Genomic DNA, 22699 nt, shown 5'->3' on the forward strand with positions numbered 1-22699 from the left:
ACATGCATTTATGTGTTTCAGAGGTGGACCTGGGCAGCTCATCCTCCGTGGGACGGATAATAGCGTCAGGGATAGGTAAACTGATTTCCTCGTGATCTTTAGGGTAAACACAGGGTTAACTCGGTGGTACGGGGGTTAGCATAATTGCACATGACATTGTGTTTTGGCTAACAATTAACTAGCCTGGTTTGACATCTCTATAATTTGCAGTGTGGAATCAGGAATTAATGTTTATGTAATATAACGATTACGTAATGGTAATGATCACAGTATGAGCTTAAACCATATGAATACTACGATGTTGAGATTTCCCCTTTTATTTGGGCTGCATTCTTACCTCATGTAAAGTTTATACTTTATTGTGAACTGAGGTTAAAATTTATTTTAGAGGTGTTTGTACCTGTCTAGACTGGCTTCTCCTGAAATGTAATTGCGGTTTTGAATGGTTAAAAAAAAAAAGATACAGAATTTAATCCAATCCAACAAAACGAACAGTTTATCAAATACTAAGACTGTTTACCTAAAGTAGTTGTGCTGAATTCTATAGCTAATTCTATAAGGTTGATGTAAGCGAATGTAAATATGAAGCAGCTGTCATATGCTGTGCATTTCAACATTAATCCAAATTTCTTCCTAGCAATCGAATCAGCTAATGTTCTGTTTAATGCATCTTAAACATATTCAGTAAAGGCGGACCATGTGGAAGTATAAGTTCTCATGATGATTAAACCAGGCTGGTAAACATTTTATTATTAATTTAAATATATTGAAATCTAAATCTACATTAGTGTCCAAAACTTCAGGGTCCGAATGTAAATGTTAATCTTTATTTGACGTTGATGGCTTTAAAAAAGAATTAAACAAAACAAAAAAAGTTTATCCATAATCTACATATCTACATAAGAGCACTTAATGCTAATAAATTAAGGAAAGTCAGTTGCTACAGTTTATTTAAAAACACCCTATCTTTTTTTTTTTAGCATGGAAAATCCAGCAACCTTCATTCTGGAATTTTTATCCCTTTTCTTTTGAAGGAGGTGATTGTTTGGAAATATGAAATGTTTTTATAAGTTACGATTTTTAATTTAGTCATAAAGTAAACATTTCTACCGACAAAAGTACTTGTATTTTGTCAGCACAATAATGTTGAAAAATAATAAACAAACATATTGAAAAAAGCAAGATATACACTCCAGTAACACAGTGTTATCTGTTATCTGACATATGACATACAAACCCATCGTTTTGTGAATTGTGGAAAATTATGTAATTGCATTCCTTTGACGAAGCTCAGATTAAAACGTTTATTATGAATTATGATGACTTTTGGACCCGCTCATCATATTTTATAAATGTGTTTTATTTATTTTATTTAATTTTTTTTAGATTTGAATACATGTTTACTGAACAGAGGTTAACTGTTAGCCAACATAAAAGCTAACCCCCAACACTTTGACACATTGAAACACAAGCCAGAAACACAAGCCCTGCTCTCCTAGTTACAAAGCTGCTTACAGTGCTTCTGTCCCAGTAATGACTCTTCTCGAGAGATTTATTAATATTCTTTTTTAAGTGAACAAAATAGATATTTACAAATCATCTTTTATGCTTAAACCACATGAAACTGATCAGAGACGTGTTTGGTGTCTGATGTGAGCTGCATTTCTCTTTAAATCCCCAAATCTAAAAATGGTTTAAAGAAAAATGCCCCCCCGCCCGACACGCCCCCCCCCCCCCCCCGACACACCCCCCCCCCCCACACACACACACTTTCCCTCCCCCTTTTTTTAATGATATGTCAGTTTAGGCACTGTTTGTGTAAGGTCTTGACTACGTTCACTATGAGTGGATCTTGCAACTCTTACATGGTGCCTAGGTTTAGTAGTGAATGTTTTAATTCAATTACTTTTCCTGACATGTTTTGGGTGAGCTTTGTTTCTCTTGTACACAAAGAGAGAACATGATGGCACAGCTACTGATTTTGTATAACTCTTACTCCTTCAAAAGATTACTGACAGAAGCACGGTGGCCTTTGTAACAATGAATGACGCGCACTGCACAGATTAAGCTGCTTTTAACCAAAGACCAAACCTGCTGCTTTTCTTAGCTCTTAGCCAGGATGCTAATCTTCAATGCGCAAATGCTAAATGGCTCAAACCTCCCAGCACCACCCATGTCCCTGCCCCTTTTTCTTGCTGTCAAACAGTGTAACATAATGTTTGTACTGTATGTCCTGTACTTTCTAAGCACTGGAAAACAGAAAGTGTGGTTTCTATTCTTCTTCCTGATATCACAGATTGTGAATGGTTTTGCATGTACTTCCTGGATAAGAAGTCCTATTGGTTTAAAAAGGAGTTGAAGTATGAATTGCCCTTATAGAACAGTCTTTATTACTATTATTATATATGGTGATTTGTGCTTTATATAGAAAATGTGAACTGTTACTACACATCTGGTTTTTATCTAGCAGTTTGCTCCTCATAAAAATTGAGGCGAATTTTTGTCGCACTGTTGTCTTGCTTTTGTCTCTCTTTTCTGTGCAGACTGACTCTATTTTCTAGAATGTTATATTTTATTGTTGTTGCTGATCACTTTTTTTTCACTTAATGTAGCTTTCCTGAGTTAATAATAAATTACATGTGCCAATGGAGTTTCGGGGACCTCTCAAAATTTCCATGTTTCGCATTAATCCTAAAATGCATTAAATCTTTTTTTCCTTGTCATTTGTCACACAATACTTCACAAAGACAATGTAAAAATAAGTGTTTTAAGTGTTTTGTTAATAAATAAATAAAAATTAAAATATCCCATTTAGATAAGTATTCAGACCCATCACTTAGTACTTGGTCAAGGCAGCTTTGGCATCAATGACCGCCTCAAGTCTACTTGTGAATGATGCTACAGTACACGCTTGGTACAGCATTCTTTTGGAAGTTTCTTCAATTTTTCCTGGCAGAATCAGTTAAACTCGGCCAGGTTCGATAGGCAGTGTTGGTACACGGCCATTTTCAGGTCTCTCCAAAGATGCTCTATTCAATGCAGACACTGGCTGGGCCACTCTCAGGATATCTCTTTATTTTTCCACATCCATTTTATATACAATTTAAATACTGATTAATCTCCCAGTTCAAGTCACAGAGAAACTTCCCCACTGTCTAATGTTTGACTTTAGGTTTTAATAAGGTGATGTGCAGTTCCTGGTTTCTTAAACACAAATGGTCAATCTTTGTGTCATCAGACCAGAGGATTTTGTTTCTCATGGTCTGAGAGTCCTTCAGGTGCTTTTTTTGAAAACTCGCAGCTGACGGTGACTTACTGTATAGTGAAGAATATCTTCTGTCACTCTATAATATACAGTAGGCCTGTTGGTGGAGTGCTGCAGTGATGCTTGTCATTTTGTAAGGCTCTCCCATCTCCACAAGTGAACTCAGTTAGGCACAGGTGGACTACAGTTAAGTTTTAGAAGTATGTGAAGGACAATTGAGATGAGTAAAATGCACCTGCGCTTAAATGCAAGTGTCATAAGAAAGGATCTGAATACTCTTGTTAAAGACATATAATTTAGTATTCATTTTTTTGATAAATAAGTATATAAATAAAAATAAAAAGAACACCTGTTTTTTTGTCATTGTTTAATATTGTGTGTAAAATGATGTAAGGAATTTTTTTTTAAGATGAGTGTGAGACCTAAGAAAATTTGCAAACAAAACTTTCCAGCGGCACTGTATATGTGTATAAATGTTGATGTTCCCACAGTCCTCTTATTATCCGTGCTAAATGTGTTATTATCACATACAACCAGGTAACAATAAGAAGCCATTAGGATCAGACTTTGTCATATGATAAATTGCCGTAAAAAAAAATAGTAAAGTTTGTTGAGGATTGGTCCTGATCAATCATGCCTGTGATTATGGATTTTATACAACAGTTCTACTAAAAGAAATTAATATTGAGTAAGTGACATGCCAGGAACAGTATGACAATCTGTTGCTAGAGTAAACGCAGGCAAGCAGAGTGATATAAACCATGACGTGTTAATGCTGTTATACAAAATATCAGCACTGCTAGAACACCACTTATCCAAACACATTAATCGACCAAACACAAATGTAGGTTAACAATTTCATCATGCAGATACTATTACTACTACTAATAGTAATAAGACACCAACATAAGTGCATAATGAGTCTTTGTAATTTAGGAAGATTTTATATAAAAGCACTTTTTTTTACTCATGAATTATAGAATTTGGGTACCAAGTACCAAGCACTTTTTCAGTTTAAGTTTTATTTAAGAAGATTTTAGCAACACAATATTGGTTATGTGTGAAAAAAGTGCTTTAAAAGTAGTTTACAGTCAAAAACACAGCTCATCTTTGTCCTTATTAAAAAAATGAGTTTACTAATCATACCGTATAGTGCGGAATATTGTGCATAACCTGAACTGCAAGTGGTGAAGAAATTAATACACACACATGAGTGTGTGTGTGTGGCACCACATAAAATAAAAATAAATAAATAAATGTTTCCTTACTTCATGTTGGGATTGTCTACCCCATTTCTGGTAAACAGCAATTATTACATAGTTTTATTACTCACTGAAGAACTGTATAACTCTGTTGTATGTTTTTATGCTGTTGGTCCATAGCTGTTGCATTAACACTTGTTTTTTCCCTGTATACAATCTCTTTTTATTGTTTTTCTGAAGCAAATTTGCTGTTTTTCAGGGCAAAGTGATTTTAGATGATTGTTGTGTATTTATAAGAATTCTGAATCTTTAAATGGGAAGTTGTGCAGAATTATGAAAGCATGATGATGATGCTGCTGCATGTATGTCTTGATATGCACTAAACAACTAAGCATTCATGCTTTACCCTTTCCCTCGCACATCTGGAGCAAAACGTCCCATAATTCTCCTGCTTTAATTTCCCTCAGACACTCTGAATATGAAATAATGCTTTTTGAGTCTGGTCTTTTTTTTTCTTTTTCAAGTGTGTGTGTATACTGGACTGATTTGTGTTGTTTGTTTTCTCTTTAGTGTATGACAAGCAGGGATTCCTCCTTAGGGGTGAAGGAAAACTGTAAGTAACAACTAAATGTAATGTGTGTGTGTATATATATGAATAAGGATATTACTATTTGTATCAAATTTTCAAACGTCAAAATGTTCAGTTTAATTGTGGATAAGGAGAGAATTTGATCGAGGACTTTGAAGACAGATTTTGTGTTAGAAATGATGACATTGTGAGTGTGTGTGTATCAGTCTGTGTGTGACCGTGTGTATTTGACGTAGATTATGAAGCTAGATAACAAATGAACTCATTCCATATGGGAGACCACATGGTAACCATACTGCTACTTTTTTTTGCGCTGTGAAATGAACACTCACAAGCTAATACTGGTTAAGGTTAATTTCAAGAGAATTTCTACAAGTGTTGTGGGCAGAAAAGACGACCTTCATATGCTTGCAAGGTTACATGTTGGTTGTCTTGTCCGAATGGAACCCAACACAGGTCTGGCATGTGTCATGGTGAGTGAAGCCTAATTGCTATGTGATTAAATCACTTTTTGATTTAAGCCAATCCTTGTCTGGATGTGGCGTATGCTGAGACATTTGCGCTTGAAAACATACATACACACAAACTCAAGTCCTGTGTATTTGCCCATGCTCTCAAAGTGGGAGAAGTGGCATGCTTCCACTCATCTGTCAATCACAGTGATCACAGCCAATTGTGCTTGTCGAACACTTAAATTCCAGATTTAGTTCCCACTTTGCTGTAATAATAACTTCCACTCTTCTGGAAATGCTATCCACTATATCTTGGAACTGTGGCTTTGGGGATTTCCCTCATTTAGACAGAAGATCAGTAGAGAGTTCAGGCACTGGAGTTTGGACATCTCCCACATCATGTCTTCATGGCCTCTACTTTGTGTATGGGGACATTATGCACCTGTTATATGGGAATTGGATTCCATTGAAGGAAATTGTAATGCAACCTCATACTCAAAAGACTTGAGACACATGATTATGTGCTTCAAAAGCTCACACATGCATGTAGTGGTTAGGTTTCCACAAACAATTTGCTATATAATGTATGAACTTTGTCGTACTTCATGACCCACCTTCTGTTCTTACACATTGTTTTTCTTTTTTTGATCGAAGTTTTTTTTATTTATTTTCAAACTTTACAGAAAAAACACAACAAAACACAACAAAGGAGAACACAAAACCAAATCCCCCCATCCCCCCAACACCAGACAAACACAAGGATGCCATAACAATCAGATGTCCATAAAAATTTTTTAATCAAGATAATAATAATAAGTAATCTTCACACACACTTCCTTTACAGTACAATATTATTTGCATTCATGCCCTCAGCAAAAGTTAAGAAAGGCTGCCAAATACTATAAAATGTGCCAGTAGACCCTCTAACTGTATACCTAATTTTTTCCAGTTAAAGACAGTACATCACTTCCCTTATCCAGCGGCTAAATGTTTGTGGATCAGGGTCTTTCCATTTACACACACATTGTTTTTCTGACCAGTCCTAATCTTTTAGTCTTAAGTAGATTTTAGGTAAGAGAACCTCTTGTGACCCACTGAGAATTACCAGTACTTGTTTAATCAGTGTGACCTCTAATAACCCCTAATATATCTCTTCTTCGAGCTTGGCTCCATGTTTATTTGAGCAGTACACAGCTATGTAGATTATAAATGAACTTGTTGAGTGTGTTTTGCACATGACATTACTGATGAATTAACTGCAACTTAATTTGCCTCCCAATTTCTGATTATAAATCTGCCCTCTTTCTTACAATTCTCTATGGGAGGTCTCTTAGGGATAAAGAAAAATGTGACTTTCCTTGTGAGGTCCACCTGAACAAATGCTGTCCATCAACAAGTTGTCTTATTGCACGGGGCTTGGCTGAGTATTGATGGAGAGCTCTTGTTTGAATCAGCAGACATGTAGGACAGCCAATACAAAATAAACAGTACCTCACCCACTCTGGCTTTATTATTGTAGACACAGTACCAATTAGAGGAGAGGGACTGTGGGAACATGTTGCAGCTGGGTCTTCAATAATTTAACACTGGTCAGGTCTCACTGACCCTAAATCTTTAGGGTTTTTCTTAGCGTGTTAATAAAAAATGTATATTTTATTGCTTCTTTATAGGTTTAGTGTATAATCTGTGAATCCTTTTTACAAACTGATGCTCACAAAAAGGTTTAATCTGTGGCCGTTTAAATTAGCAATGAACAATTATTTTATTCTTTAGAAATGTTCCCTAGACTTACAGGTATATAATCATTATAGTCTGGAGGCCATAGCATGTATTAGTCTATACTGTAGGCTATGTTTGTTATAGTGTGTGTGCCATGTTCATTATGGTCAGGGGGCCAAGGCCTTTACGATCTGTGGTCCGTGGCCTTTACAGTCTATGGGAAAAGACTCCACATGCATTCTCTCGTCTTCTTTAAAGTCAGAACCTTTTTTCTTTCTTTGAGGTTTGGTTAATGTTGGAAACAAGCAGAATAAGTTAACACTAGTAATAAGAATCACCAAGTAACAGCAATATGATATCACGTTACCCACGGTAGGTGCTGATTAAAATTGTATTGCAATTTTCCAAGTATTCCAATTTTATAAATATTTCGATTGAGTATTGTTTAAGATTTTGTTACAATTCTAAGCAAACTTGGCAAATAATTTTCATACTACACAGAAAGTAACGTGAAAAGTTAAGCACACAGCCTGCAGTCATAGTGACTATACATGAATTGCCACAAACAAGTTACATATAACTGTAAACTTTTTCCCTATCTCTAGTTAATGTTTTCTATCCCTGTCTCTATCATCTTGTTAATGTAGCAATCCTTAAACATTGTGATCAAATGCTTACCAGTCTGACTTTCATCAAAACACAAATGCTAAAATGGCTTTTCAGCCCTTGGACATATACATTTGAATGAGAGTCTCATCCCATTTCACCCATCGTGCCATTGGTCTCGTCTCCACAAATGTTCCTGCTTGAACGATGTGCTGCAGTCCATTTTAAATTCAAGTCTTTTGGCTTTAGTAGTAAAAATTGCTTAGCATTGAATAGGGATGTAATCGAAAATATTAACATTTTTAAATATTCTATCACAAATCATTTGAATCTTGTATGAGAATAAAACTCGAGACATTTGATTTCAATCATTTAATATGAGAATAGAAGTGGAGCACGAGGCTCCACTCCGGGCCATGAACTCATTAATTCTGCATAGCAAGCGAGAGATATTTATTTAAGTTGATGTTTTTTAAAAATAATTTAAGCTTGTCAGCAATTAAATCATGAATCGTTTCTGAATCAAACAAGCTGCTCAAGAAAACTTTTAAGGGTGCAGGAAAAGCTTGGCACTGTTTGTTGTAATGTGCAGTGCACTTGAACATTAAAATCAACCAGTACTGTACTTACGAGTAAGAACATATTTGATACCATAGTAAGAGCTCAGGCAAGTGGACAAATAGAAATTAAGGTTTGAAATAACGCCTTATTTTAAACTAGTTTAAAAAGTGCACATAGCACCTGCTGCCAAATGTACAGTACATGACCTGTAATGCATTAGAAATGAAAGGGGAGCCACCAGTCAAAAAGAAAATCAAATCAAAAAGAAAAAATGAGGAAAAACATTAATAAAAAGTGGAAGAACAACTATTTATAGTTCATGTAACATGTTATACAGACTGTTATGTTTTATTGCTTGTGTGTTACTTTTTTGTTACAGTTCCTTTATGTCAAAGTACTTAGGTTGTCGTCCCCCCCTTTTTCTGTTTTTTTTTTCTCACAGGCCACTGGAGCTCCAGTATAAGTATGGAAATCTGAGCAAAGGAGAATGTAAGCCCGGCTATTCGGAGGCCAAGATGAGCTCAATCTATCCAAAGTAAGTTTTTTTTTACACAAGAATCAACACACACACACACACACTCACTCTTACTGCACATCATGATTACCTTGGAGATTTGATCTGCTTAGTGAGTTTAAAATGCTTTTGCAAAAATATAACACAGAACTTAAGAAACACAAACATACACACGCACATTCTGTTGTGGCTTGTGTTTCTGATCTTACCATTTGACATGCACCAACTGCTAGACACGCACAGTGAGCAGTTTAATTTACTGGAGCATGTACAGTACACTGGATTTAGAATATACTCATACCTTTTTACTATCTGCACACTATACAGTATATCCAGTATCACCAAAAGCCGCGGTCAGGTTTTTACAGAGCTGCTGGTGTGTCATATCCTCAATAAAATTAGCTCATTAGCAAGTTATTCAAGCAGTTTCAACATGACTCATTCAACATGAATCGCCTCTGACTTCCTGTGTTGGAAGGAAATGCATCAGCAAAAAGAATCAGCTCACAGATAAGAAGCTGTTTCATGTTGACTTTAGTTTACATAAAGAAGTCGCTCTGAAAGTTTTATAATATTACTGTATGCAGCTACACACGGGTGCGCTCTGTGTAGATACAGTTATTTGCTGTAGTGCCTCTGTTGCTAATTTTCATTTATAAAAGTTGTTTTACCGGATAAGAAAGTAATCAGGGTCTCTTAAAATTTTCTCTTCGGTCTAAACTGTCTGTGTTTTTGAGTGTTTGAAGCTGAAGGTATTATCTCTTGGCTTTATTTCTGGGGTATCTGTCTAATCCAACTCTCACTATTATAGTGAGCATGTGTACAGTATGTGAGCAAAATGTTTTACCACCTGTTGTCATTAAACTCTCATCTTCATTTTTCTAGATCATCTACATCAGTACTAATAACAACACAAATGGAACTGTTTTTGCTCCAGTAAAAGCCCAAGGTCAATTATAAGCTTGTTCTGTTGTAGTTTGTAGCTGGTGAAAAGCTTTTTCCTTATTTCCTAAAACAGCATTTAAGGCCACTTTAGGTGTCGGTTCTCCAGCACATTGCTGAATGCAATAAGCTTTTAACTCGAAGAGTGTGGGCTTTTACTAAAACTTAACTTGGAGCCAAACGTTCCCACACTTTATAAAAATGCCAGGTGACGTCAGACTGGCGCAGAAACAGGAGCTGGTGCAGGTGATTCGGGCCAGTGTGAGCGTGGGGCCTTTAAGTGGATCCAGATGGTAACACTAAATAGGCCGTTACTTCTTAAATGTTTGTTGAGACACTAAACCTACAAAGCTTAGTTAGCCATATAATTTACATCTGACACGCGTAGTTGAACGTGGCCTAAGTGCGCTTTAACTGAGTTTGACTTCAGAAGTGAGCTGCGGACGTGGAAAAACAAAACGGATTAAGCATAAAGCCTTTGGGGCATAAAGAGTCGTGACTGCTGAAGAGTATTTCGACCTTGCACCCTACAGTGCATGATGCACACAACACTTGTGAAATTGTGTACAATTTATTCCCCAATATCGATCGCACTGAGAATGTTGATTGTTCATTTTTATATACAGTTTTACAGACAGCGCAAGCACCGACATATTAGTTATCCTTTATCACACTTTGGAGTGGAAGATGCAGACAAGCATAATTATATATGACGGAGATACAGACAGTACACATTGTACATTGTGTATAAGGTGTATTACTGTAGAAGTTATGTTTATACAGCATGTAGTCATTCTGTCCCGCACTAACTGCACCAACGGTTAAATGCAGAGGTGGCAAGTAATAAAATACGTATCATTTGTTAATGTATTTCATTCATTTGTTAATGTATTTAAAAAAAAAAAAATTATGTACATTTTAAAAAGAGTCTAATGATTACATATCAATAGTGCATTGATTTTCTGTTCTAAGCAGAAGTGTTTATACTGTCATTCACACCTCACCGTTACCTAAGCTATCCACTTATTGGGAAGGGCTAATTCACAACGATCACAAAACATCCTAGTTTACAGAAATGACTAGCAGGTCTTTTTGAAAGCGCAGAATGGTTAGCGCTCCAAAGTGATGTTTACCTGGCCAACGTATCCTGCCCACTTAGTCTCTGGGCTGCGGATTCTCCAGACTATTTTCAAGCCTCTTCAGTGGGCGCACTTGTTAAGGTAAGACTAAATGTGATCTAGCTAACATACTAAGCAGAAGAGTTTTACGTGTCTTTTGTGTTTGGTTTGTGTTTCACACCAATAACAATGCAGTTTTTGTATAACACGCTTGGCACATCTTTCAATCATAATGTATTCTGTATACTGCAGTATGCCCATGTTTATTTATGTGGAATACTTCCAATACACAGAGTAACAATGGTAGCAACTAGCTAGCTAACATGTGCAATGCTAAGCAACATCTGTTTGATTAATGTCAAATCTTGTTGCTCTCAACAAGTCATGGCATCATGTCCAGGCATCCTTTCTACTGGGTTAATCTCTTTGTCTCTCTCTCTCTCTCTCTCTCTCTCTTTCTCTATCAAGACATTTTGCCATGAACTCTGCAGCATTGGCTGTTAGAATCTGAAACCTTTAAATAAAAAAAAAGTTAGTCAACGATTTATTTTAGCATTTAAAAAGCTCTCTTGAAATAAAAGTTATATTGCAAAGTTGCCAGTTAAACTCTTGTTTATCTGTAAAACTCAGCAGTGCTAAAAGTTATGCAACATTGTAGCTGCAATGTCTTATGCCAAATACTATGTGGTGTTCAATCCTCTCAGTCCAGCCACGTCTAAACAATCCAGGAAAGTCATAAATAAACTAACTTTTTTTTTTTTAAGCCTAAAAAAATGTAACTTTTGTAATACCTGCAAGGCTTTCCAGGTTTTAAAGCATCTAAACAGCCAGTGAATTGTAAATTTATTTATTAATTATTAATTTACACTTGCTTTCTGGTATTAAAAAAATTTGAACATCTGAGACATAAAAAATTGACAAATCTGTACTGGACCTAAACATTTGCTGTGTGTTATTAACAGAATCAACTTTAGTTGTTTTTAAAATACTTTAAATTGTATTCTGCTTGTAGTGGAGTGCATTTTTAGGCAAGTACTTTTACTTGAGTATTAAGTTTGTGTAGTTTCATTATCTGGTTAAATGTTTTCTGATCCTAATGCCTTAATCATTAACTTTATATGAGGAGTGTGTATTTTTGATCACATATGCTGTAATACTGTTATTTTCTTTTAGAACTAATAAAGAAGATTCAGTTTTTGTTATTGTGCTAGTTTCAATATTGCTGTACCCCCTCATAATAATTGATACCAGAGCATTGTATTATTGCCATGATAGATTAACAGACTGATGCATCCTTTTACAGTAAACAACATATTCAGGTTGGTGTGAACATCATAGCACCCTCTAGAGGACGTCTAGGGGGAGTCATGCATCCTGCAGACAAAAAAAAGTGCAGGCTTAAAACAATGTAAATGGTGAGGACATAAAATAGATTATTTGACTGAATAGAAAAAAAAAATCAAAAAGTGGCTTGGAATTTTTTTTTTTTGGTAATTGGGAATTTTTTTTAAGTAATTCAGAGTTTTTGGAGTAGTGTATAATATACAGTAAAAGTAAACGGGCACATGGTAGTGCAGGCGGTGGTCGACCATGCAGATATATACAAATACAGTATATTATAGTGTTGGATCAATTTGTCAGTCCTAATAATTTTTTATAATCCTATGAAGTAGTAAGAGTTCTTATTCAATCATTCAAATTCCATACAAACTTAAATAATTCTTTTGATTGTGTAAAGCTGCTTTGGGACATTGCCAATTGTTAAAAGCGCTTTACAAATAAAATTGAATTGAATTGAATTTAAATATTTGATGGAGGCAATCAGGAGAAAACATGTCTTAAAACGTAGAGCTACATAATGGTGTATCTGTCTGCAAACTTACTGGCAAGTCTTAAGGGGATTTCCAAGCAGCTCAGAAACGAGAGGAGTAGATGGCACAAATTGATATCTGACAGCTTTGACTGATTCAAAATCGGGTTGTTCCAGAAAAATGTCCTACTTGATGAACTTGCATTCACTTTTTAGGAACAGAGCTAAAAATGTATTATATCTGTTCGTAGTTCCATAGTGTATCTAGGACTAAGATCCTCTGTGTGTGTGTGTGTGTGTGTGTGTGTGTGTGTGTGTGTGTGTGTGTGTGTGTGTGTGCGCGTGTGTGTGTGTGGAGGTGATCTTCAGGGTCATTGGGCGCTTGCTGAACCCTTGTCCTCCTCACTTACAGCACAGAGCTAAGAAGAATTCCAGAGCTTCTCTTTGGTGTTTTATTCTCAGCATTTGTGGGAATGGATAGAGAGCACCTGCGTTATTACCACATTTTTATGTCTAGGCCGGATTTCTGCATATCATAACTAACGTGCTGAAAGGACTTCTCCAGGCCAACAAGTCATTGGTTTCATAACAGCGCTGGATAATTACAATCGTGCTTGAGCGAAGTGGGCAGTACTGATTCGGTTCTGATTAAAGGGTCAGGGCAGTAATGACTCACAGAGGCTGTCTGGTAAATAACGAGTAACACACAGCACTTGCTGTTAATAACGCACCCGTGTATTAGACATGTGCATTACATTTTCATATTGCAGCATTTTTCAGTAGAAAAACTCACTTGTCAGCTGAAGTGATAACTGTGCTATGGTTCTGTGGTTTTCTTACACACAGAGATCATGTTATCAAGACTATCATAGCAAGACCCCCCTTAGCATGCCACCTTTGCTCGCTTTTGGTAATTCACAGTAAAAGCCACCAATCTGGCATAAAGCTTTCTTTCCAAAAGCATGCTGGCTTTCAGGGCTTAGACTTGTGTGATCACAACAACATTACAGCACTATAACAGCAATGCCCCACATACTGTACTATTGCTCTAAAAATTATAATAGCAGGTGAACTGCGTATTAAGGAGCTTTTGCTAGCTCTTCACACACTAGGGCACAGTGGTTAAATTTATCCTCCGCTTGGCAGCCTGTAGCAGAGGGAGTGATGGTTTATGTGTAGTGGTAATCAATACTTGAAGTGCTGTTAAATTCTTGCTGGGGATCAAGAGCCTCGCTCAAGGGCCCAACTGCTGCAACTTGAACTGCCGACTCCCTAATCAGTAACCCAGAGCCTTAATGTACTGAGCTACCACTTCAAAAATGTTCTCTTTGCTGTATTAACAACTCCTACATGCACATGTGTGGCAGATGTTATACTGTACGTAATAAGATTAAAATTCACATATAATTGTGAATACAGGGAGGTTTCCCATCAGGGGAAGTTTATTTAGCAATTTATTAATGACCATTCAGTGTGGGAGCATACTAACAATCAGAGGGAAAGTTTCCTGACATGAGAAAGTCTTCAGACCGGAGAGCTCTGTAGCTCGTCAGTAAAGTTGCATTTTGTTGATGTATTAATTAGGGTTTATTTTCTTTCATTTGTTTTTCAGCATTGGATTTTTGTTTCCATAAAAAATATCTATATATTTATAAAAAAATTAATTGTACAGATATTGTGCTGCAAACTGGTTTCATCCCGGTAAGAAAAGTTCTGAAATGTCGTGTTCAATGCTACAGTACAACCACGGAGTAAATCCAATACCGTGTCAATTAAAACCACCACTGTAGAAGAGGGGAAATTGAATATATGCAAATGAAAGGCATACACACAAAACACTGAGACTTTTTGCTACTGTTAACAAGTGATGGCACGTTATCCTTTGATTTTGGAAAGGCGTAGTCAAATTTCAGATTTTTTCTTGTTTACTTATAAACACACAGACGGCCACCGCAGTACCTCCAACTCCCTTGTGCATCATGTTGTCCACTTCATGCCTTTTCTCTCTCTCTCTCTCTCTCTCTCTCTCTCTTTCTCTGTATTTACTTATGCAATCTTCTGTCCTTAGGTTTATGAAAGCGGCCCCCATGTTCCTTGATATGAATTTTAAACGGCTGTCAAAGATTGGCGCCTACCCACCACCGTTTGGGATAAAATCACAAGGTGGGAGTGTATTTTCCTAAACCCATGGCTTTATTTTACACAGGAACAGCAAACCTTTTAAGTCTTTTTTTTTTTTCCAAAAATGTCATTCATTGCTCTTTGTACATGCTGTGATAGAGATTTGTAAGACCTAGGAAGTTTAATGAACATTAAAAGTCTGTCCCTTGTCTGTCTGTATAAACTTTGTAAGAGTTGAAATTGTATCAAACTCTAATGTGCACATTTCCTTATTTTAATCTTAGTGCACACTGCCAGATTTTAGGCCAGATCTTAAGCAGTTTGGCCCTTTGTGTCTATACACACACACACACACACACACACTCTTTGACAGGTCATGTAGTTTTGAGAGATTGCAGAGGCTCAGGTTTTTTTAAGTATGTAGTGTGAATCCCTCAGTGTCCTGCTTCATGAACAGTCCAAGAGGAAACACATCTGTTTTCGAATGCAGCAGATCCCTGAATCAAGCTCACTATCTGTTTGGGTGAGAGCATGAGCAAAAAAATGGCGAGTAATATTGCTTGTAAAAAGTTTTTTGGCCTCAGGTCATACTGAAATGGTTGTTAGGAACAGTAAAACTAAACACAAACATGATTACATAAATACAGCTCTTTTCGCTCAGCATTGCCTGTGGCTCACCAAATAGTATTTCCTATACATTTTCTTTTTTTTTTTTACTTTTATAAGCAGGATATAGGGGTCTCTCCAGGTGAAAGATTGTTGTGTGTGTGTGTGCGCGCACGCACCTCATCTGTAGGTGATTGGTGTTGCATGGGTGTGCACACTACACATACACATGATGCAAAGCCAGGTATTGTGACATAGGCAGCACCTCTGAGATGAGCCAAGGTTGTTTATCAACTGACTCTGTCTGTGCGTCTATCACTCCTACTGTATATGAAATTGAGTGTCTAAAGGTTAAAATGTCATAACGGTGGTACACTTGAAAAAAACAATTTATAGCATTATTATACAGTGGTGTGAAAAACTATTTGCCCCCTTCCTGATTTCTTATTCTTTTACATGTTTGTCACACAAAATGTTTCTGATCATCAAACACATTTAACTATTAGTCAAAGATAACACAAGTAAACACAAAATGCAGTTTTTAAATGATGGTTTTTATTATTTAGGGAGAAAAAAAATCCAAACCTACATGGCCCTGTGTGAAAAAGTAATTGCCCCCTGAACCTAATAACTGGTTGGGCCACCCTTAGCAGCAATAACTGCAATCAAACGTTTGCGATAACTTGCAACAAGTTTTTTACAGCACTCTGGAGAAATTTTGGCCCACTCATCTTTGCAGAATTGTTGTAATTCAGCTTTATTTGAGGTTTTCTAGCATGAACCGCCTTTTTAAGGTCATGCCACAACATCTCAATAGGATTCAGGTCAGAACTTTGACTAGGCCACTCCAAAGTCATTTTGTTTTTCTTCAGCCATTCAGAGGTGGATTTGCTGGTGTGTTTTGGGTCATTGTCCTGCTGCAGCACCCAAGATCGCTTCAGCTTGAGTTGACGAACAGATGGCCGGACATTCTCCTTCAGGATTTTTTGGTAGACAGTAGAATTCATGGTTCCATCTATCACAGCAAGCCTTCCAGGTCCTAAACAGCAACACAACCCCAGACCATCACACTACCACCACCATATTTTACTGTTGGTATGATGTTCTTTTTCTGAAATGCTGTGTTACTTTTACGCCAGATGTAACAGGACACGTACCTTCCAAAAAGTTCAACTTTTGTCTCGTCGGTCCACAAGGTATTTTCCCAAAAGTATTGGCAATCATTGAGATGTTTTTTTAGCAAAATTGAGACGAGCCTTAATGTTCTTTTTGCTTAAAAGTGGTTTGCGCCTTGGAAATCTGCCATGCAGGCCGTTTTTGCCCAGTCTCTTTCTTATGGTGGAGTCGTGAACACTGACCTTAATTGAGGCAAGTGAGGCCTGCAGTTCTTTAGATGTTGCCCTGGGGTCTTTTGTGGCCTCTCGGATGAGTTGTCTCTGCACTCTTGGGGTAATTTTGGTCGGCCGGCCACTCCTGGGAAGGTTCACCACTGTTCCATGTTTTTGCCATTTGTGGATAATGGCTCTCACTGTGGTTCGCTGGAGTCCCAAAGCTTTAGAAATGGCTTTATAACCTTTACCAGACTGATAGATCTCAATTACTTTTGTTCTCATTTGTTCCTGAATTTCTTTGGAACTTGGCATGATGTCTAGCTTTTGAGGTGCTTATGGTCTACTTCTCTGTATCAGGTAGCTCCTATTTAAGTGATTTCTTGATTGAAACAGGTGTGGCAGTAATCAGGCCTGGGAGTGAATACAGAAATTGAACTCAGGTGTGCTAAATCACAGTTAAGTTATTTTTTAACAAGGGGGGCAATCACTTTTTCACACAGGGCCATGTAGATTTGGAGTTTTTTTTCTCCCTTAATAACGTAAACCTTCATTTAAAAACTGCATTTTGTGTTTAATGATGTTATCTTTGACTAATAGTTAACGGTTTTTGATGAGCAGAAACATTTAAGTGTGACAAACATGCAAAAGAATAAGAAATCAGGAAGGGGCAAATAGTTTTTCACACCACTGTATTTCCTGCAATATTATAAATCATAGGTTAATGATTTCAAGAAGTAAGCCAAACAAAAATGCACCAAATTCAGCAATAATCATCTTCAAATGATCTTCGGTATACTTCAATTTCTTCTGAAAAGCTACAACAGTAATTTTGGAAAAGGTTTTCCCTGCTTTGACAGGCCGTGTAAATAATTACTTAAGTAATGAAAGAGCGTAATTGATTAAAAGCCCTGACTTGGCTTGAATGTATGAATGAGAGATCTGGGACTTGAACTCCATTAAATGTTGTTCTCTCACCACAGATAAGATCATCGACATCATTTTAGCTGAGGCGAGGAACTACGGGCTTGGACCTGAACTGGAAAAGTATTCCTCTTCTTTCTGTTTGTTATAAAGCTACATGATCATTGTATCATCAGGCATTTTTTCAGTCAATGTTAACTTTGTACTTTTATATATATATATATATATATATATATGCTGTGTTTGTTATATGAAGTTTGGGCTGTAAAAGGTGTATCGTCATTGGCAATGGAGGGATCCTTTTCAACAAGTCACTGGGCTCTAAAATTGATCAGTACGATGTAATCATAAGGTAAGAGAAGCACGCATAAAGAGTGGACAACAATAGAAAAAAATTGCTTTAGTGTTTTATAATAATTGAATAATAAACTTTTTCTTTTATAAAAAATATACTTGCAGCTAATTTGCCAGCAGTTTTCATGTAATGTGTAGTATGCATAAGGCATGTTTCAAAAACAGGTGGCTAACATTTTGTAGTTATGTTTCATGGGTTTCAGCCACAAGATGGTAGGATTCAGCTGCTATTTTGTAACTTTCATCATGGCTGTCATGCAAATTTGTGATCTAATTGCTTTGTCTATAATATTCATATTAACCCCATTTTCCACCCCTGACTTGATATTACTGGGTTATTTTCTGCTGCAGGCTGAACGGGGCTCCAGTGGCTGGCTATGAGAAGGATGTGGGATCTAGGACCACCATGCGCATCACATATCCAGAGGGAGCTATTCAAGACCTCAAGCAGTATGAGAAGAACTCTCTATTCGTCCTTTCTGCCTTCAAACCACACGACCTGAAATGGCTCAGGCAAATGGTGTTCAAGGAGAAACTGGTAGGTACCTTATGTATTAAAACCTCAGCCAAAAAAAGCAGTTGCATGTCTTTTCTAATACTAATAACAATAATAAAAACAATTATGGTAATGATATTAAATAATGACAAGCTACTAAAAGTCCGGTTTGTTGAGGTTTTTGAATTCCTGTGTAAAGCAGCTGGAGATGTATGAGATGCTGTCAGGATGATCCGAATAATCCTAAAGCCATTGATAATTTTGAAAGCCAGAGTGTCCCTGTGTCCCATCTTGCTTGTCAAACGTTTTTGTTGTAAAGGAGAATGGGCCAAAATTCCTCCACAATGATGTGGGAGACGTATTAACTCATACAGGAAACAGTTACTTATAGTTATTGCTGGTAAAGGTGGATCTACAAACTCTTGAATCATGGGGGTACTTACACTAGTATTGCCCACGTGATTTTTGTTTTTTCTTCTTTGGCTTTATTTTTGTTATATTTAAAAATTGAACAGTAAAAAAAAGTAATTTGTTGTTCTATGATCAGATAATTATAAGTATGTTTATACACACAAAAAAGACAACAACTGTACACCTTATGGACACTGAAGCTGATCACATAAATATTGTGTCTGGTATTGTTCTGTGCAGTCGTAGCATGTCACTGTTAAATGGAAATGTCATTTTCAATTAGGCCCTAATAGTAAGGCTTGAACAAAGGCATGGCTATTATAAAGAAGGAGTTAAGAGAGAGTTAAGAAGAGTGTGTGGGACAGATGGCTTCCTGTGTGTGGGATCAATGATGATCTTTTCAGCTTTCTTCCTGGCCCTGATGACGTGAAGCTGCTTAATTGAGAGCTGCTTCAGGGCTCCACTCAAACATCTAGGACAAGCGCCAACATGCTTACAATGAAGTAATTACAGATCTGTCACAGAGAGATTTTGTAGCGAAGCTGTCTGCGGGCTATCTCGGGCCCTGAAGTCGGAATGTTTCACGTTTTTAGTTAAATGTGTGTCCAAAGGCTTTCTTTATAGTGGTAGAAAGAAACAAGATTTTTTTTTATGTGTTCGAGTTAGCTGCTGTTTGGATGAGGGTTCTGAAGATAACTGACATCATTAAAGCTGATTTCACCAATTCAACACAGTCTTGGACACAGGGCATGTGACGATCAGATATTGCAGTAGCGTGCACACTCCTATCGTGAACACTTCAGAATACCATTATTACTCGTGTGTTCCATTGAGCCAGAGCAGAACAATGTTGTCAGAACAATGTGTTCACAAATCCGCTTTATTCTGACAGAACATGAAAGAAAAACTCTGAAGATGAGTTCCCTTTTATATGGTTTACAATCAAAGAAATGTACTGTAGCAAGTCAGAAAAGGATGTTTGAGAGAAAATGTAGCAGTTTTCGACAATTCATAGCAATTAGGGTAAGCAGTAAAAGATTAAGGTGCGTGATGTAACAGTCAAGCAACCAAGAATTCATAACAGCAGTTTACCCCTTACACTGGCGGAAATATATACAGTACTCTGTGCCCCTTTTTTTTTAAATGATCAAACATCTCTTTATTTGTTTGGATCAAAACAGAGTGAGCTCATCAGATATCATAATTAAGTAGTGAAAGTGTAGTAGATACAGTTCACGCTGAGATAAGAGTGAGCTCAGACATTCTCCTGAGAGAGGATGGGCCGATTCAGTGAGCACACAATGCCCACACACGGCTCAAAGAAAGGCCTTTAATAGCAGCAGGACGATCCGAGTCTCACAATAATCTGATAAGGTTAGTGGGTCAGACTCATTGAGCTTTTAAACAAGACTTCCCTTAGGGTTCTTCTCTCTTTCAGTAGCGGGAATAATGAGATAAGTTGGTGCTCCAGACTGTATCTACTATGTCACCTGCCTTTGCCAGCTAAAGCAATTGAGTATTGTGCACAACTTTTGCATGGCTTATTCTCCAGAGAGATTTAAAATATGTCTAGCGTTTAGGGATGGTAGCTTTAATGCAGTTGAAGTTGGTTACAATTTGAACTGATTTTAAAGGTGACTTAATATTAAATCCTTGATCTAATCTGGAAACCCTGAATACAGTGAGATAATAAAATGCATGAAGTGATCCTGTCTACCATTGCATTAAACCTTTCATGTTTGTTCCCAGGGAGGAGAAAGAGTGCGTGTTGGTGTTCCACTGAGAGATGGCCTTGTATGTAGTTGTTTATTTGGGAAGCAATCAATAAATGTCGAACATTCATCAGTCCAAAATCAGGCAAATGTCAAATTTGATGCATTGTGCTGATTTACTGGAACGAGCTGTTGTTTTTCTTAAAGGTGCCATCATTAAACAAAGATTTACTTTTGTGCAACCGAAAGAAGGTAAAATAAATGAAGCGGTCTTATAAGATAACCATTTTTCGTTTGGATACCCTATTCCGTCTCAGGTCACTGTCTCCCGTTGACCCTTCCAGTTAAACCATTGTTCATTCATGTCCTCGTCCATTCTGTAATCAGAAGACGTATTTATGCATGAAATTGAGTGGAACATTTTCAATTGAGTTTTGAAGTATCCCAGTCTGGAAACCTTGCATATTATTCTTTGATTTGAAACACTGATGAGGATAATTAGAAGATAAAAAGTAAATGTGGATGTGATGCTTGGCAGTAATCAGAATTACATAAATTTATAGAAGCTTCCTTCCAAGGGCCCCTGCTGTTCTTATTGATTGATTCAGAAGTAATGTTAGTCTTGAAGACAAAAGAGCTCACTAAGAGAACAATTGGAAACTTGGAAACAGGAAAGCAAGCAAGGACGGGTACTATTATCTGTAAAAAGGGTCGAAAGGTTGTTTAGAGACATTCCTGTGTGGTCCGCTGCCTGTGGTCGTGTCAGCTGTTGAAGAGGCAGACATGCTACAGCTTCTCTTGCTTTTGTACTCTCTGTCTTTCTCTCCCTTTCAAGTAATATAAGACATGAACAGGTGCGCGGAGACATTGGCACATTTTCCATGCAGTTATATTTATTGGAAGTATTTAGGCTCTGTGGTGATGCCACAATAAGAAATAAGGATGAAACAACATTTGACAAGTTTTTAAATATTTATTAGTATACAATATAATACAACCTTGATAAAATACAATTAAAGGTTCAGCAACAGCAATGACTGCATGAAAAACAGTTCTGCTTTATTCCTCCTACTTTACCCTTTACTGGCTACTGGTTTGATTGAATGTATAGGGCAATTATAATTGCAGCTACTGTATGTACAAATAATTTGATTCTGCTAATTAAAAAAAATCTAATAATCCAATACTGGCTATTTACAGCATAGTTTTTTGGTTAAGGATAAGTCAAATGTATAGTGGTATGTATTGCTGTATGTTTGTTTATGTTGGTTTAATGCAGTGGTTCTCAAAGTGTGGGGCGCGCCCCACTAGTGGGGAATACAGACATGACAGGTGGGGCGCAATGAACGGGAGGGAATTAGTGGAAAATAATAGGAAAGTACCTATTCTTATTCATGCTTTTCTTTATTGATTTATTTATTCTTTATTTTCTTTATCGGACACTCGAAACTAAATAATGACACACAAAGAAATGGATCATTAATATGAGTAAATTAAAATAACATCAGAGAAAAAGTGGAACCATAGTGCAACAATTACGGTTTAACGTCGGCATGTTAATTCCAGAGGAACAATATATAAGGAAACATTCGGTATTATATATGTCATTTCATTTATTCCTATGTGTATGCTGATGTTTCCGTATTTTTGTTAAACATTACTATTTTTTCAGGCAGTACTAGTCTGGCATTTCTAGTTTCCAGTGTAGAAACAAAGTTGCTTTTTGATCCTTCAGGCGCTGAACAGAAGGGAAGATCAATATCGTTCTACGCTTTTTGTTGCTGTGCGGCATTTTGTGATGATCCCTAAATCATTCGTTGCGCCGTAGAGAATAATGGTGTTTATGCTTTTAAACATGTATAATTTAAGGCGGATGGAGCTTAAAGACAGTGTAGAGAGGAAATATATGTATGTGGGTATCTTATTCACGGGTTTATTTACGCAGCTATTGAATTCGGAGATGCGAATA

At 36.9% G+C, this 22699-nt stretch overlaps 1 protein-coding gene across 5 annotated transcripts in view; it reads left to right on the forward strand.

Annotated features, from left to right (window-relative positions):
* Positions 1-22699, forward strand: part of st3gal3a (ST3 beta-galactoside alpha-2,3-sialyltransferase 3a) — a 52221-nt gene that overhangs the window by 16577 nt on the left and 12945 nt on the right. For 3 of the 5 annotated variants that reach the window (XR_008360783.1, XR_008360784.1, XM_053497827.1), the window contains exons 3-9: positions 22-75; positions 5038-5080; positions 8837-8929; positions 14847-14941; positions 17817-17880; positions 18014-18109; positions 18463-18649. Coding sequence is in view for 2 of the 5 variants with exons in the window: in XM_053497827.1 (XP_053353802.1) it covers positions 22-75; positions 5038-5080; positions 8837-8929; positions 14847-14941; positions 17817-17880; positions 18014-18109; positions 18463-18649 (632 nt within the window). In the remaining 3 variants the exon portion in view is untranslated. The remainder of the gene's footprint in view (positions 1-21; positions 76-5037; positions 5081-8836; positions 8930-14846; positions 14942-17816; positions 17881-18013; positions 18110-18462; positions 18650-22699) is intronic. The other 2 variants (XR_008360785.1, XM_053497829.1) reach the window with 1 other exon arrangement.

This window comes from Clarias gariepinus, chromosome 6 (assembly GCF_024256425.1).
Source record: "Clarias gariepinus isolate MV-2021 ecotype Netherlands chromosome 6, CGAR_prim_01v2, whole genome shotgun sequence".
In the NCBI taxonomy this organism is placed as follows: Eukaryota; Metazoa; Chordata; class Actinopteri; order Siluriformes; family Clariidae; genus Clarias; species Clarias gariepinus.